The sequence below is a fragment of the Hyaena hyaena genome, unplaced genomic scaffold (genome assembly GCF_003009895.1).
Source record: "Hyaena hyaena isolate Hyena2069 unplaced genomic scaffold, ASM300989v1 scaffold_112, whole genome shotgun sequence".
Taxonomy (NCBI): domain Eukaryota; kingdom Metazoa; phylum Chordata; class Mammalia; order Carnivora; family Hyaenidae; genus Hyaena; species Hyaena hyaena.
Genome location: NW_024080744.1, coordinates 3,506,973 through 3,521,964, shown reverse-complemented (window position 1 = coordinate 3,521,964; position 14,992 = coordinate 3,506,973). Strand labels below are relative to the sequence as shown.

Below are 14,992 nucleotides of genomic sequence, written 5' to 3'. Positions count from 1 at the left end.
ACCAGTGAATGATACAAAATAACTAAGCACTGAATGTAACTTGATCCCTTATGCCAATAATGAAGTCTAACTTTTTTTACTCCAATTTATTGTTTTTCTTTTTGATATTGCAAAATCATCCCAGTATTAGTCATTTACATCATACAGACTTATAATATCTCAACCTCAGAGTAAAAATAAAATCTTCAACATGAAATTACAAGCAAATTAAGGTCAAGGAAACATTTTTTTATTATCTTTAACAAAACACCTACATATTCTGGAGAAGAAAAATGTGTTCTAAAGATTTTACTTCCATGTGAAAAATGTTTCCACAGAAAGGAACAAAATAAAAATGCCATATGAGCATTTCTCCTAATGGCCTTTGTTTATAGTCTATTTATTTAATTATTTGGCCCCATCAGTCATACAGTTTATAAAATATTTGGACAAGGAGTGTCTGAAAGTAATCCAAGCCTTATGATATTTAGATTATATATAATTTAATAAGCACCAAACTCACTTACCTAAAAATATTTTTTCTGTCAACTGCCATGTGTCATGCTTAAATTCTCAGCATTTGGCATTGAGTCTCTAGTCATCCCCAGGTCATATGCAGAAGAAATTTATCCTCTAAGTGTTTAACTCATTAATGGGTTGAACACAATTGTGAGAATTATGTTGAGCCTTCTTAGTCACTTTGGAAATATGAAAGCAGAATCCTGAGAAACAAGATGGAAGGAAAGGTAAGCTCTTATGAGGCAAGATGACAGGATGTTCTGAAACACAGGGAATATGGGTTGAGCAGAAAGACCCCATGAAGGCAATGGATATATGTGCTTAAATCTGTGAAGGGAAGAAAGTAAAACAGACACTATAGGGCAGTAGAAAGAAGTTAGGCCCAAGATTCACAAGCTGTAAGTTCTAGTTCTAATGCTAGGATTTAATTTTGGATAAGTCACTTCATTTCCATATTGGTCACCTATTGCTACAATACTACTATGTAACAAATCAGTCTTAAATTCAGTGGTTTCTCATAGTAGTAAGTAGGTCGGCTTTTCAGTCATAACTTGACTGATCTAGGCTAGTCTTGGCTGTACTTGTCTAGCCTTAGCTCCAAGCTGCAGAGAGGCCCAAGAATGAGCCACATGCAATGGTTATCTGAGGTCTGTTTATCTTATGGCAAAACGCAGAATTCTAGGAAAGAAAGACAAATTATATAAGCACAAATCAAGCCTCTGCTCACATCATGCTTGTTATCCCATTAGCCAAAGCAAACCATATATGGTTATTCCGTTTACTGCCAAACCATAACAAAAGTGATGCTGTTACAGAAATGGGGGAAACTGTGACCAGCAACTCCATCTGGTTTACCACACCTGCTCTGGACTTTAGTTTCTGCTGCTGTATGACAACGAAGTTGGCCTAGGTCAGTGGTTCTCAAACACTGGCCTAGTGACCAACTGACCAATATTGGGAAAATATTTAAAATATTAGATTCCCAGCACTGGGTGAGATTCTAAAAACTGCGTTTGTCTACATCCCCCCAACTAGGTGATCCTGATACACAACCCTGAGTTAGATGGTCTGTAAGTCCTTCTATAATTTTTTAAGTTCATGAACAACTTTGCCTACTTTAGCGTTTATCTACAGCTCTGCTAGGTGCAACGGCAGAATGTCAGAGTACCTGCACAGGTGATGCTGCCTACCTGACAATGCATCTGATATAATCCATTAGCCCATATTCTCCCCTCGGTCTTCCCACTATGTAGATGCCTCTAGTAAGTGAGGCAGTCTGTTCTTCCTGCTTTAAATGTTAATCACTCTCCCCTTCTCACCATGATATGTCAGGTTTTCCTGCCCTCCCCCCACCATCCCAAATCAAATTCTTTGCTGCTTCAGGAATCTTTACTACATTCAGTTTTACATCTAGACAACAATGGGCACTGCAATCACTTTTAGTCACTTGCCTACAAAGAGATTTGTCCATTAAGCTTGGCAATATTAAAATCTCACTTTATGAATTTTCATATTTTTTTGGTTAGAAGACAGGCTAAAGAGGAAGTGCCCAAATTGAGATGAGAGGTAAAAAGAGCTTCCTTTACTGGGTCTTGGAAAAAGATAAATGTAGAAATGAATTTCTCATCTAATTATTCATTCCTGTTTATATATTCTTTAATGATATGTTTCCATGGTTACCAGCGTTGTTAAATGCTGCCTGTGTTTCACTTTGCTTTGATGCTATTTGAGGTAGTATGCCAGCAGAAGAGGTTCACTTTTAAATGAAAGATGCAATTGAGGCACGTATTTGATCTAGGGTTGAGTGTTCCTATGAAGAAGATAGTGACCATGACATTATTTTCTGTTTGTATAGTTTAGTGTAGTTCTTCCTTTGATGTTCCATGAGTGTCCCAGGAGTTAGGAAGGAAGAAAGGAAGGAAACGAGGGAGGGAGGGAGGAAGAGAGGAAAGGATGGAAGAAAGAATGTGAATCATATTCACATATTGAATTCATGTGTACATTTCAGTACCATTATATGTATTTAGTGGCATTTATTTGGCCAGATTGTCAAGTAGGTGAGGTTGCTTTTGATGTGCCCCACACTCTGTCCCTGCTCCTCACTCCACCTATACATGCCAAGAGTGAAATCCTCCTTTCAAAAATGTGTCATATATTCAATTACCTCACCTCAGTGTGAATTTTAGTCAGAGTGCCACCATTTCAGAGCTTGTCTGCTTTTGAAACCCTAATTGCCACTGAGAAATAAACAGCTTTATCCCAGGCTAAAACAATGTCAGGCATCCAGATCTTATAAGAATTTGGGTGCACTGCCTCAGAATGGGCCCTACAGGGGGACAGCATATTTCACTTGTATATCAGCCTCTATCTGTAAGTTGATAATTCAATCTCATTAGAAAATATCATATCAAGGAAGAAAATTAATCTCCAGCCACTCCTAAGAAATATTTACTTAGTATTTGTCTTCAGAAATATATATATAATATATAGCACCTATACATTAAATATATATATTATATGGTATATAATATATTGTATATTACATATATATATAAAATATATATATTAAAGGTATCAGTTTGGTTATGTAGAAATATCAGTAGGTTATTGAGGAAACTCACACCATTTAAGTAAAGTCAGCTTTTCCTTCTGTTTTTTTTTTTTCCCTCCTAAAAAGCTTTCTGGGTTTCTGACAGTTCTTAACAGAAAAAAAAAGTAACCTCTAAATTTCTTTTCATTTTCTTTCATTTTAGAATGATATGTGTTTCATAGATTTAAGGCAGTTTGGGCCTTCTTTTACTTGAACAAATTTAAGGGTAGCTATTTGATTCCCAGGAGTCCTGCACTATTCTACTAGGTTGTCATGAGGTTATTTTGTTTATATGAAGACTTTGCCTTCCAGTTTAAATTTGTGAACATGTTGATTCCTTCTTTGCTTTTGTTTGCAACTAAAAATCAAAACTTGTTATGATCCAAACCAAATTTAGAGGTTTTTATAGTTATCTTTTATATTTCCCTTAGATTTTTATGGGTTATTGATTTACAAGCTTGCAGAGAAATTGAGGTCACTTTTTTTAGCAGTTGGAGATGCAGGATAACTATTCCATGAAATCATGAAATTTTTTAAGCTGTGTGCACCCAAGTATAAGATAATCTGTAAAGCTCAAAGTTTTTAATGTTTTTATTTATATTCAGCCATCTTTCTGATGGCATTGCACACCAATTAAAAATGAATTCTCCTCTTTTCTTGAATTCATATGATTGTATTTTCCTCTCTAATTTTCGAAGCCTGTGTACTCTACCTACCCTATAGTTCCTGGTTGAATCGTTTCCTTTTTCATTTCTTTCTCATCTTTTCTAATCCCCCCTCTTCCAGATAATAAGGCCTCAGCATTTTAAATGTCAATCTTCAACATGTGTCATGATTTGCTTTTTTTAGGATAAAGTAACTGTTAAACTGACCTATTTTTTTATCCAAGAGAGAATAAGTGCTATTTTATACAGTGCAGTCTACACCAGGAGTCAACAGCCTATGAGGCACAATAACCCCCAGAAAACCTTGGAAGGACTATTTCAAGCCCAAACCTAAAGAGATGGAAAACACCAAAATTATCATGACTAGTCTTCATTTTATTTATTCTTCATCAGGTGGGGGTTGGCCCACTGTCACATTCATGTATATAAGGCACAGATCAGAGATAAAACTGGAGACTGGACACATAACTTGGAAGTATAGTGGCAGGTCTCTTGAAGATAGCACTTCATTTCATTTCATCTAATATGACTTGAAGTTGTAGTTTATTGTTGTCATAAAGTAGATGTGTGTGTGTGTGTGTGTGTGTGTGTGTGTGTGTGTGTGTGTATGTATGCACACATTTGGCAGGTCCATCACATTTCTCACAGATGCCCCTTCTGAGACGTCTTGATGATGGGAAGTTGCATATAGGATGCTCCATAATAGCATCTTCCTGCAATCTCTTAACTCCTAAAAAATAAAGTCCTCCAGGAGGACTAGAAAAAAGTAATTACAGACAAATGAGAGAAATAAGAACAAAGAAGAGGTATCTGGTTGCTGGAACAAAGCTGAAACTTGCGAGAGAATAGGAATTATGAGGATATAGAAGTACCAATGATATTTTGAGCAATAGACTGTAGCACTATAAACACATTTTCCTACATACACAGTGCCTTTCACTAGATCCCAGATAGACCATCATCCTCCGTGGTCTGTGTACCACCAGGGCCATGGAGCTACTAGCTTCCAAGATAAATGGTTTCCTCATTGGAAGGCTCTATTAGAACATTTTCCCTCCTGCTAAGAATTCCATTTATGCTCTCCAAAGCTTTATGGAAGGTATAAACCTCATTTTTGAGTCTCCACACCATAAATGGTTCAGAACAAGAGAATCTGACTGAGCTAGAACTGATATGAATCGCAGCTCAGTCACAAAGTAGCCATATCGTATAATATAAAGACTGAGTTTTCCTAATCTTTAAAATGGGATAACAATGCCTGTTTTTCAGAGTTGGCCTAACAAGTAGAGAGAATAATTTATCTATAGCGCTTAACCAATGCCCAAGAACACTCATTTAATTGATAAAGGAGTTTTACAGATTTGTCAATGAATTAAATGAAGCCTACATAGGCAGAGTACAGTAACAGGTTGCTCTCTGATGACAGAAGTCCCTGGAACTTAACATCTTCTTTCCAATTAAATGTACTTAATTCTTTCAACTTCTCCAGCATACAGTTTTTCAAAGGCATCCTACACTTTTCCACTCAAACTCATCTTGCTTAGTAGCGTAAGAGATAATACAAAAGAGGTAAAAGTCTGGGAACCAGGTCACCAGGTTCTTGTCCCAACTCTGCCATTAGTCAGCTCTGTGCACCAGCAAGCCATTCCCTGGTCTAAAACCACCAGTTAAGAAATGCAATCAGAAAACAATATACAGTTAGGAAAAAGAATACCTGCCTTCATATAATTAAACTAAGTATAGAGAAGAAATGCACAATGACAAAAAAGGGTCCCAAACTGTGTTGACATTTACCACTGAACACAGAGGCTAAAGCCCATTAGTAATACCCATTTGTGCTTATGAAATAATTACAGGTAATTTAGCTATTTATTCCTGTGATACCTTTTGGTGATTCATTTTAAATCATCAAGAATAAAAGCTCTGTGGCATCCTAAGGAGTCTGGAGGCTGCCGAAACCCACACTTGTAACTCTTGAGTTTCTATCAGCTGATTTTTCTTTAATGTACAAGCAGAAAATGATTCAGGGTGTTTAGAATGAATGTACTTTAAATTCTATTTATAAATTATATGTACTTTACCATTAAATAAGCCAGACCAACTCCAGCACATTATTATTTAAGTTCCCCTATCAAGAAGCCTTTCATTTAATTTTTGTAACTGTTTCTCTTTGAGACAGGCATTCTAATTGACAGCATTCCTTAAATGCATTCCTAATGAGGGGCTAATGGGCAAAACAGTCATATTGTGGCCAGGAGGTGTGAAGGATCAATATTCTGTTTTTGGTTAAGGTTATTGTTGTGAAGAGGATCTTGACCTGGTTTGGATTTGAGGTTGCCAATTTGTTTCTCTGTTAGAGTTAAAGTCAAGTTCTTGATGTTTTTGAAAACAGGAATAAGATAGTCATAGGAAAAGAAAGTAAAAGTTGATCTTGTAACTCTACAAATTTGCATCTAACTAGAAGGATCAAAAGTCACTTGGTGTAAGAGAAAGCATTGGTTTAGGAGACTTGCTCTCTTATCCTGCTTCCTTCTCCAGTTTTGTGATCTGAGTCACCAGAACTCAGCAAGACTCAGTTACCTTGGTTATACAAAGCTGAGTGGTTTTAAAATAATATCTTAGATTTCTTTTCATCTCGTTAGTTCTATGCTAAAGGGACACAGAAATAAAATTTTGCTATCAAATATGATTAAAAATTAATACAGAGTAAATCTTAGTCATTCAGGATTATATACATTCAAACCTTAATTCTAATCCTAACCAGATTGGATGGTGGACAACGGTGTACATATACACATTCATAGACACACACACACACACACACACACACACACACTAAATGGATATATATACACATATATATGTTCTAAAATTCTATAGAACTTACATACACTGCAAAACTAAAGTAAATTAAATGCTTTAAAATTTTAAATGATATTTGTTATGGCTATTTTTAAATAGGATGTATTGCAAAGTAGAGAATTCACAACAGCTGTATAAAAATTTGCTCATCTCAGTACAAGTAACCTGTTCTTACAATCTTTGGTCATTTCCAGATTATGCAAATAAAAATTTAAATATCTTGATTTAAACTGCATGAAGACATAACTTTCACATCACTGGACTGATAAATGTAATGACCAAACTGACAAATAATCCCTTATATTAGGAAAATACAGAACTTACAGTGAAGGTTGTTCAATAAAAGAACTCTCATAAATCCAAGGTAATATTTCAACATTAAAATGTTGATCATCAAGACAGAGGCAAACAATTAATTATTACATATTTTATTCTGACATACCATTATATTAATAAAATTGTCGTTAAAATGTCAATCTTGGCTATTACATAAGTGATACAGTGAATAGGTTTATAGGGAAATCTCAAGGTAAGATATTTTGCTCTTTAGGAAAATTGGTTCTTTAAGTTAATCCAAAATTTCAAGAAAATTGGGATCTTTCAAATTGATCTCATATATATTCAAAAGGATTAAATTTGAAAATTATTGCTCACAAAATTTTATTTTTCCATTTTCTGGAAAATTCCAGTCATCATTCAAAATTACATCATTATTAATGTAATAGCAAAGAGTCGTATTAGCCACTAAAATCTAAAGATTCCCATCTCAATCATTTATAGCTTGCAAGTAGAGCACTGCTTCAAGTCTAATGTGAACTCTGAGAATAATACAATCATAATATTCATTCACTAGTAGTACCTACTTAGATAGACTTTATGAGAATTAAAGGAAATAGGGTATAAAACATGTATCACTGCTAAATGAAAAGTTATTTTACCTCTTAAAACACTATGTTTTTGTTGACTTTTTAAATAGTACATAAAGCTTAGTAGGAAAAAATGGATTATGAAAGAGATTCAAATTTTCTTTTATTATTTTTTTGTGAATTAGTATAAACTAACTGCTACAACAAACAACTCCAATAATACAGTAACCTGAAACAATAAAAGCCAATTTTTCACTCTGGGTGAGAAATGATTCCTGGGTGTTCCTGATTGGTTCTCCTAAAATCAACTATAATGAAAACTCATAGTTTTTCTACCATTTCCTGGTTCTGGGAGTCCTCCATGTCCTGGGAGTACTCCTTCTTCAGGAAGCTGTTAGAGAAAGTAAATGGAGGATCACACTAGGCAGAGTTTTATGGGCTATGCCAAGAAAAAGTATCATTCGCACTTACATTCCATTTATCCACACAGAGCCACATGGCTATACTTAACCAAGGGGGTCTGAAAAATGCCTAACCATGTTCCCAGGACACTTATACATATATATGTTCTAAAACTCTGTAGCACTCACATATACTGCAAAACTACAGTAAATGATTTAGAATTTAAATTGATGTTTAATATGACTGTTTTTAAACAAGAGAATCCCAGGTAGTATAACCATAATTTTTGAAGAGAAAGTGAAATACAATATTTGAGACCCTAATTCTAAATTCTATAAAATTAAAAAGCTGTTCATCCTAAGAAAAGTCACTTAAGCCTCTTCAAGTCACTTAATTTATCTCCAATTCAGTGAATTGGGCTGGAAAATTCCCAAGGTTCCTTCCAAATCTAATCTTGTAAGTAAAGCAATTTACTGCAATTATAGTCAACCCTGATATTGGAAGCATTAAAGAAATAATTTGATAATAATCTATAATAATTTGATCACATTTTCTAATTAGAACTGACAAGATTTCTACTACTGAACCACCATCACTGGACACACAGTTAAAAGGTTGCAATTTGTTGAAATTATCCAGCAAAAAGATGGGGAAATTTTCATAATCCCATCATCCTGAAAATGTTTATAGTTTCTGCCGGACTTATCCTAGGCACCCTGAGTGCTCTTAAAAATTTACCAGAAAGAAGCAACTCTCTTGGGTTTAGAAGAGAAAGTGAATTCTGTTTCTTTTTTGCTAGTCTTTTCCCTCTACTTTGATGGCTTTTTCTTTACTCTTGATGGAGTATCTCTCTTTCCCTGTCTCCCCCATTGTCTCCCTTGTTATGAAATTATCCTGGGAAAATTGATTTCTGAGGTAGCAAATGGCTTTTGTGCTTAGCTAAAGAACAAGGAGAAATTATTATAAGTTACTGTTTGTAGAGGAAATGAGCTGCCCACATACATTCTTGGTTTATGTAACTATAAGCTTTAAAACTTGACAAATGTGAGGATAACAATAGAGTTATTAGACGCTCCAAATGTAAACACCTAATTTCAAAGCTTTTTTGTGTGTGTAGCAACAGAGAAAGCATAATTAACAGCAACATACACTTAACAACAGGACATGTGGACTGACTGTTTTCCCCATTCTTCGTACACGTGCAACATTTATTGACACCAGAGAAACTCACACATTGGGAAAGAATAACTCAGCTACAGAAACTTTTTGTCCAATTAAAAACTATAATTTAAAATATACCTCTACTTTTAGTATAGATTACTTTTTACTTTTAAAGTTTTTATTTAAATTTCAGTTAATATTACAGTGTAATATTTACAAGTGTAAAATAGAGTGATCAACAATTCCATTCATCACCAGGTGCTCACCACAAGTACATTCCTTAATCTCCATCACGTGTTTAATCCCCATCACGTCCCCCCACACCCCCTGCTTTGGTAACCATCAGTTTGTTCTCTATAGTTAAGGGTCTGATTCTTGGTTTGTCTTTTTCTTTCTTTTTTTTCCCTTTGCTCCTTTGTTTTGTTTCTTAAAATCCACATATGAGTGAAATGTCTTTCTCTGACTGACTTATTTCACTTAGCATTATACTCTCTAGGTCCATCCATGTTGCTGCAAATGGCAAGATTTCATTCTTTTTTATGGTTGAATAATATTCCATATATATACACATTAATAATATTCCAATATCATAAAATAATATTGTATTTTATGTATATTATACATAATATACATATAATATATATACAATATATGGGCTACCTCTTCTCTATCCATTCATCAATAAATGAACACTGAATTGTTTCCATAATTTGGCTATTATAGACAATGCTGCTATAAACATCAGGGTGCACGTCTTTGATTCAGTATTTTTGCTTTCTTTATGTAAATACCTAGTAGTGCGACTGCTGGATCATAGGGTAGTTCTACTGTTTTCTATAGTGGCTGCACCAACAGCGCAAGAGGGTTCCCCTTTCCCCACATCCTCACCACTACCTGCTGTTTCTTGTGTTGTTGATTTTAGCCTTTCTGACAAGTATAAGGTGATATCTCATGGTAGTTTTGGGATGTGAGGGCGATCTGGCTGCAACATCTGTCACCCTATTGATCGACAGGGTTGATTCGGCTGATCTGGCTGGCTAGGCGGGTGTCCCCTTCCTCCCTCACCGCTCCATGTGCGTCCCTCAGGAAGGTGTGCACACTGTGGAAGAGGACGACCTTCCCCGGTAGAGGAGGACCAGTCTTCGGTCAAGGGTATACGAGGAGCTGCGCTCTCCTGCTAGAACCTCCAAAGAAGTTCTCATGGTAGTTTTGATTTGCATTTCCCTGATGATGAGTGATATTGAGCATCTTTTCATGTGTCTCTTGGCCATTTGTATGTCTTTGGAAAATTGTCTATTCATGTCTTCTTTCCATTTTTAATTAGATTATTTGTTTTTTGGGTATTGAGTTTTATAAGTTCTTTTATATATTTTGGAAACTAACTCCTTATAGGATGTGTCATTTGCAAATAACTTCTTCCATTCCATAGGTTGCCTTTTAGTTATCTTGATTGTTTCCCTCACTGTGCAGAGACTTTTTATTTTGATGTAGTCCCAATAGTTTATTTTTGCTTTTGTTTCCCTTGCCTCAAAAAAGTTGCTACAGCTGATGTCAAAGAAATTCCTGCCTGTGCTCTCTTGAAGGATTTTTATGGTTTCTGTTCTCACATTTAGATCTTTAATCCCTGTTGAGCTTATTTTTGTGTACGGTGAGAGAGAATGGTCCAGTTTCACTCTTTTGCATGTTACTGTCCAGTATTCCCAACCCCATTTGTTGAAGAGACAGTCTTTCCCATTGGATATTCTTTCCTGCTTTGTCGAGGATTAATTGGTCATATAATTGTGAGTTTATTTCTGGGTTTTCTATTCCAATGATCTATGTGTTTATTTTTGTGCCAGTACCATACTGTTTTAATTACTACACCTTTATAATATAAATTGAATTCTGGAATTGTGATGCCTCCAGGTTTGCTTTGCTTTGCTTTTTCAAGACTGCTTTGGCTATTCAGGGTCTTTTTTGGTTCCATAAAAATTTAGGATTGTTTCATCTAGTTCTGTGATGAATGCTATTGATATTTTCATAGGAATCGCTTTAAATGTGTAGATTGCTTTGGGTAGTATAGACATTTCAACAATATTTGTTCTTCTGATCCATGGGCATGGAATGCCTTCCATTTTTTTTGTGTGTCATCTTCAGTTTCTCTCATTGGTGTTTATAATTTTCAGAAGATACAGGTCTTTCACCTCTTTGGTTAGGATTATTCCTCAGTATCTTATTATTTGGAATGCAATTGTAAATGGGCTTGATTTCTTAATTTCTCTTTATTCTGCTTTATTATTGTTGTACAGAAATGCAACAGATTTCTTGGTGCAGCTTACTTTTTACAAGCTGCAATACCTCACCTGGTGTATTCCTCTACTTATTTTCATAATCAAGGAAAATCTTTGATTGATGATAAAAAATAGTTCACAATCTATATTTTAGTACCTTTGATTACTACAAAATATTCTAGTGTTTAAAAATCCTTAGAATGGGATGCCTGGGTGGCTCAGTCAGTTAAGCATCTGACTTTGGCTCAGGTCATGATCTCACAGTTCATCAGTTCGAGCCCCGTGTCGGGCTCTGTGCTGACAGCTAGCTGAGAGCCTGAAGCCTGCTTCTGATTTTGTGTCTCCCTCTCTCTCTGACCCTCCCCTGCTCACACTGTCTCTCTCTCTTTCTCAGAAATAAATAAAACATTAAAAAATAATAATAATAATTTAAAAATAAAAAAAATAAAAATAAAAATCCTTAAAGTACAATTTTTCAATTTGCTCATGTTAGACTCTTCTTGAAAGGCAAGCCCAATCTTAAATTACTAAATTATTACCATCACAAAATAAAAACCTGATATTTTGGTGTCTAACCCAAACAGTCAAAAATTCCCTCTATTTCAGTAAAGCTAAATTTTTTTCTAGATTATTTCACTGAGTCATTCAATAATGTACCAGAAATGTTATGTATATAAATGTTATATATAAACACATATATAATAGAGTGTGTGTATATATATATAATAGACTATATAATATGCTAGTAATGTAATACAATACTCTATATAATGTATACTCTATTCCTTTACAAAAGCAATGTGAGACAGATTCAAATCGTCAAGATAGTCTATCTCTAGAAGGACAAAAAACATTAATACATTAAAACACAAAAAGAATGTGTCAGGATCTGATGAAAGCATAATCTGTATTCTCATTTCTACTCTATGTTATAGTATTTCTTGGAGTTATAATAACGTCTTTTGAGAAAATATCTCTATGGAAAATTCAATTATTATTCCCACATACACACTTTGCTCACTCACCCACCTCCTCACACATCTTCAAGATGGAGGGCAGAAACCACAAAAAGACCCCATTTCTCCTGGCTCTGATTAGCGAGAGAGGGAAGCTGTGCCCCAGCACATACCCTCCTGAGTGGAGAGCCCTGTGAAAGCCTAAATGCAATTGTTGAGCATCAAGCCAAGAGTACAGTGCCTTAAATGAACAGATCAAGCTGCCACGCAAAACCCACACTTCTGCCACTTGCAAAAAAGCTGGTAGAGGCTCTTGGGCACGAGTCTTACTGTCCCCGTTGTGAGATGGCTTAGCAAAGTTACCCTGCCAGCAGTCACTTCAACTGCCAGTAGATGAAAAAGAAATGGGATGGTGAGAGTGTTTTCTTCTATCTTGGCCTTACTGAGATACTGTTAATGTCTCTCTGGAAGCAAACTAAAGCATTAAATACCTTTGTTAATTTTTTTGAGCCAGAATTTAAAGCAAAATACTCTTCATCAAGATATTTAGAGAAAAGCTATTTGGGAGTTAGGAACTATTATGGGATCAATTGTGTTCCCCCCAAATTCATATTCTGAAGTCCTAGCCTGGTGCTGCAGATTGTCATTGTATCAGAAATAAGTATTTGAAGTGGTAATTAAGTTCAGATGAGGCTTTTAGGGGGTCTTAATCCAATGCAGCTGATGTCCTTATAAGAAAAGGAGATTAGGATACAGACATCACAGAGGAAAAAACCCACGTAAAGACACAAGAAGCTACACAGCCATCTACAAGTCAAGGAGAGAGGCCTAAGACAAAAGCAACCTTGCAGACACCTTGATCTCAGACTTCCAGCCTCTGGAACTCTGAGAAAATAAATTTCCATCATTTAGGGCACCCAGTCCGTGATACTTCATTATGGCAACTCTAGCAAGCTAATACGGGAACAGTTTACTAAAGGTAGACGAGTCAGGTCATGACCTTAGAACTAAGATCTAAAACAGCTTCCCTCTTCAGCATATCGTCCACACTCATGTAGTTATGATTACTTACATTTGTGGTCTGGACAGGCCACCCGCGGATTGGTTACGGCAGTGCACCGAACCTGGGACCCAAACACCATATTTGAGGTCTTAATCCACATCTCTAGACCTGCTGGCTGCCTTAGCCTTGTCAGCCTTCCAAAGTTGGCATCCAGGACTCAGCTCTCAGGTCCTGCGGCACACTCCTCATCCATTGCTACCTCCGCAGAGTGCGAGCTCTAGGTTTGGAATCTCGGTCGTATTCTTTACCCCATGCCAGTTCCTCAAACCTGCAAAGGCCAACGCAGCGGGCAATGTAAGTTCTTTCATTCAGCCACTCAGAAATTCACTCCACAACAAGTTTAAAATGTAAGTTAGAAAGTTTACATAATTTTCTGAGACTCTCAGAGAAAGGAGGATCCTTTGTATCCAGAAAATTTTTACAAAGCTGCTCTGTTATACACAATACAGACGATCCTAGAGGCATATTTGAAGTCACTGAGAAATGGAATGGGCGGTGAACAAGTTAGATTAGATTTCTCAGTTTAAAATCAATTCCTTGGGGCGCCTGGGTGGCTTAGTCGGTTAAGCTTCCGACTTTCGCTTAGGTGATGATCTCGCGGTTCGTGGGTTCGAGTCCCCGCGTCCGGCTCTGTGCTGACTGCCAGCTCAGAGCCTGCAGCCTGTTTCGGAGTCTGTGTCTCCCTCTCTCTCTGACCCTCCCCTGCTCATGCTGTCTCTCTCTCTCTCCTAGAAATAAATAAAAATTAAAAAAAAAAAACCATTCTTTTAAAAAAAATAAAATAAAATCAATTCCTTTTTGCTTTTAATTCCAATCAGAAGCTTCTTTACAAAGTGCTATGCCGGTCATAATATAAATTGCTGTTTTTTAAATGGCTTTTTCTCTGTTGGACAGTTCAAATCTATTCTTTTTCCTTAAGATTGTTGGCACTCTTAGTTGTCACTGAAAAAACTTATTCCTATAAATAAATATGGATTTTTGTAATATGCTTTTATGCTATTTTGAGGAAAATGAGATAACTATAGACATTTCCACTTTTTATTCAATGTTCAACCCTCATTAGAAGGAAAAGTTGTAGAAAAGGAATACACTCCTTTTAAAACTTCACATAACTTTCCTTTTGGTCTGTTTCAAATAGTAATGGATCTAGTTAAAACAGGAAGCTTGGGGTGATGGAAGGCTTTATCAAGAATGGTACACGAGCAAAGAAAATTTAAAGAAATTCTTAAATAGCCAAATCCATCTCAAGTGGCTCTTGTGATCTGGAGTGAAGGGAAGCTTTGGTGGGAGGAAGCTGAGAAAGTTTTTTCTTACTCCAAAAGGCTTTCCCAGGTATTGGAAGGAGAAAAAAATGTACTTTGTGGTGTTATTTATAGAAAATACTTCAATCTAGATATTGAATTAGTTTTTTAAAGTACAAATTGTTCATCAATGTCTGTTCAAGAGTAGAATAATTATATTAAACTTAAGAATTTGATTTTTTAGGGGCGCCTGGGTGGCTTAGTCGGTTAAGCGTCCAACTTTCGCTTAGGTCATGATCTCGCGGTTCGTGGGTTCGAGCCCCGCGTCGGGCTCTGTGCTGACTGCCAGCTCAGAGCCTGGAGCCTGTTTCAGTCTGTGACTCCCTCTCTCTCTGACCCTCCCCTGCTCACACTGTCT

General features: G+C 36.0%; 1 protein-coding gene across 1 annotated transcript in view; it reads left to right on the top strand.

Annotated features, from left to right (window-relative positions):
• The window catches only part of SPATA16 (spermatogenesis associated 16), a 208,960-nt gene that overhangs the window by 136,726 nt on the left and 57,242 nt on the right, over nt 1-14,992 (top strand). Inside the window, exons 6-7 of the mRNA XM_039236522.1 lie at nt 13,183-13,249; nt 13,440-13,627. Of these exons, the coding sequence (XP_039092453.1) occupies nt 13,183-13,249; nt 13,440-13,627 (255 nt within the window). The remainder of the gene's footprint in view (nt 1-13,182; nt 13,250-13,439; nt 13,628-14,992) is intronic.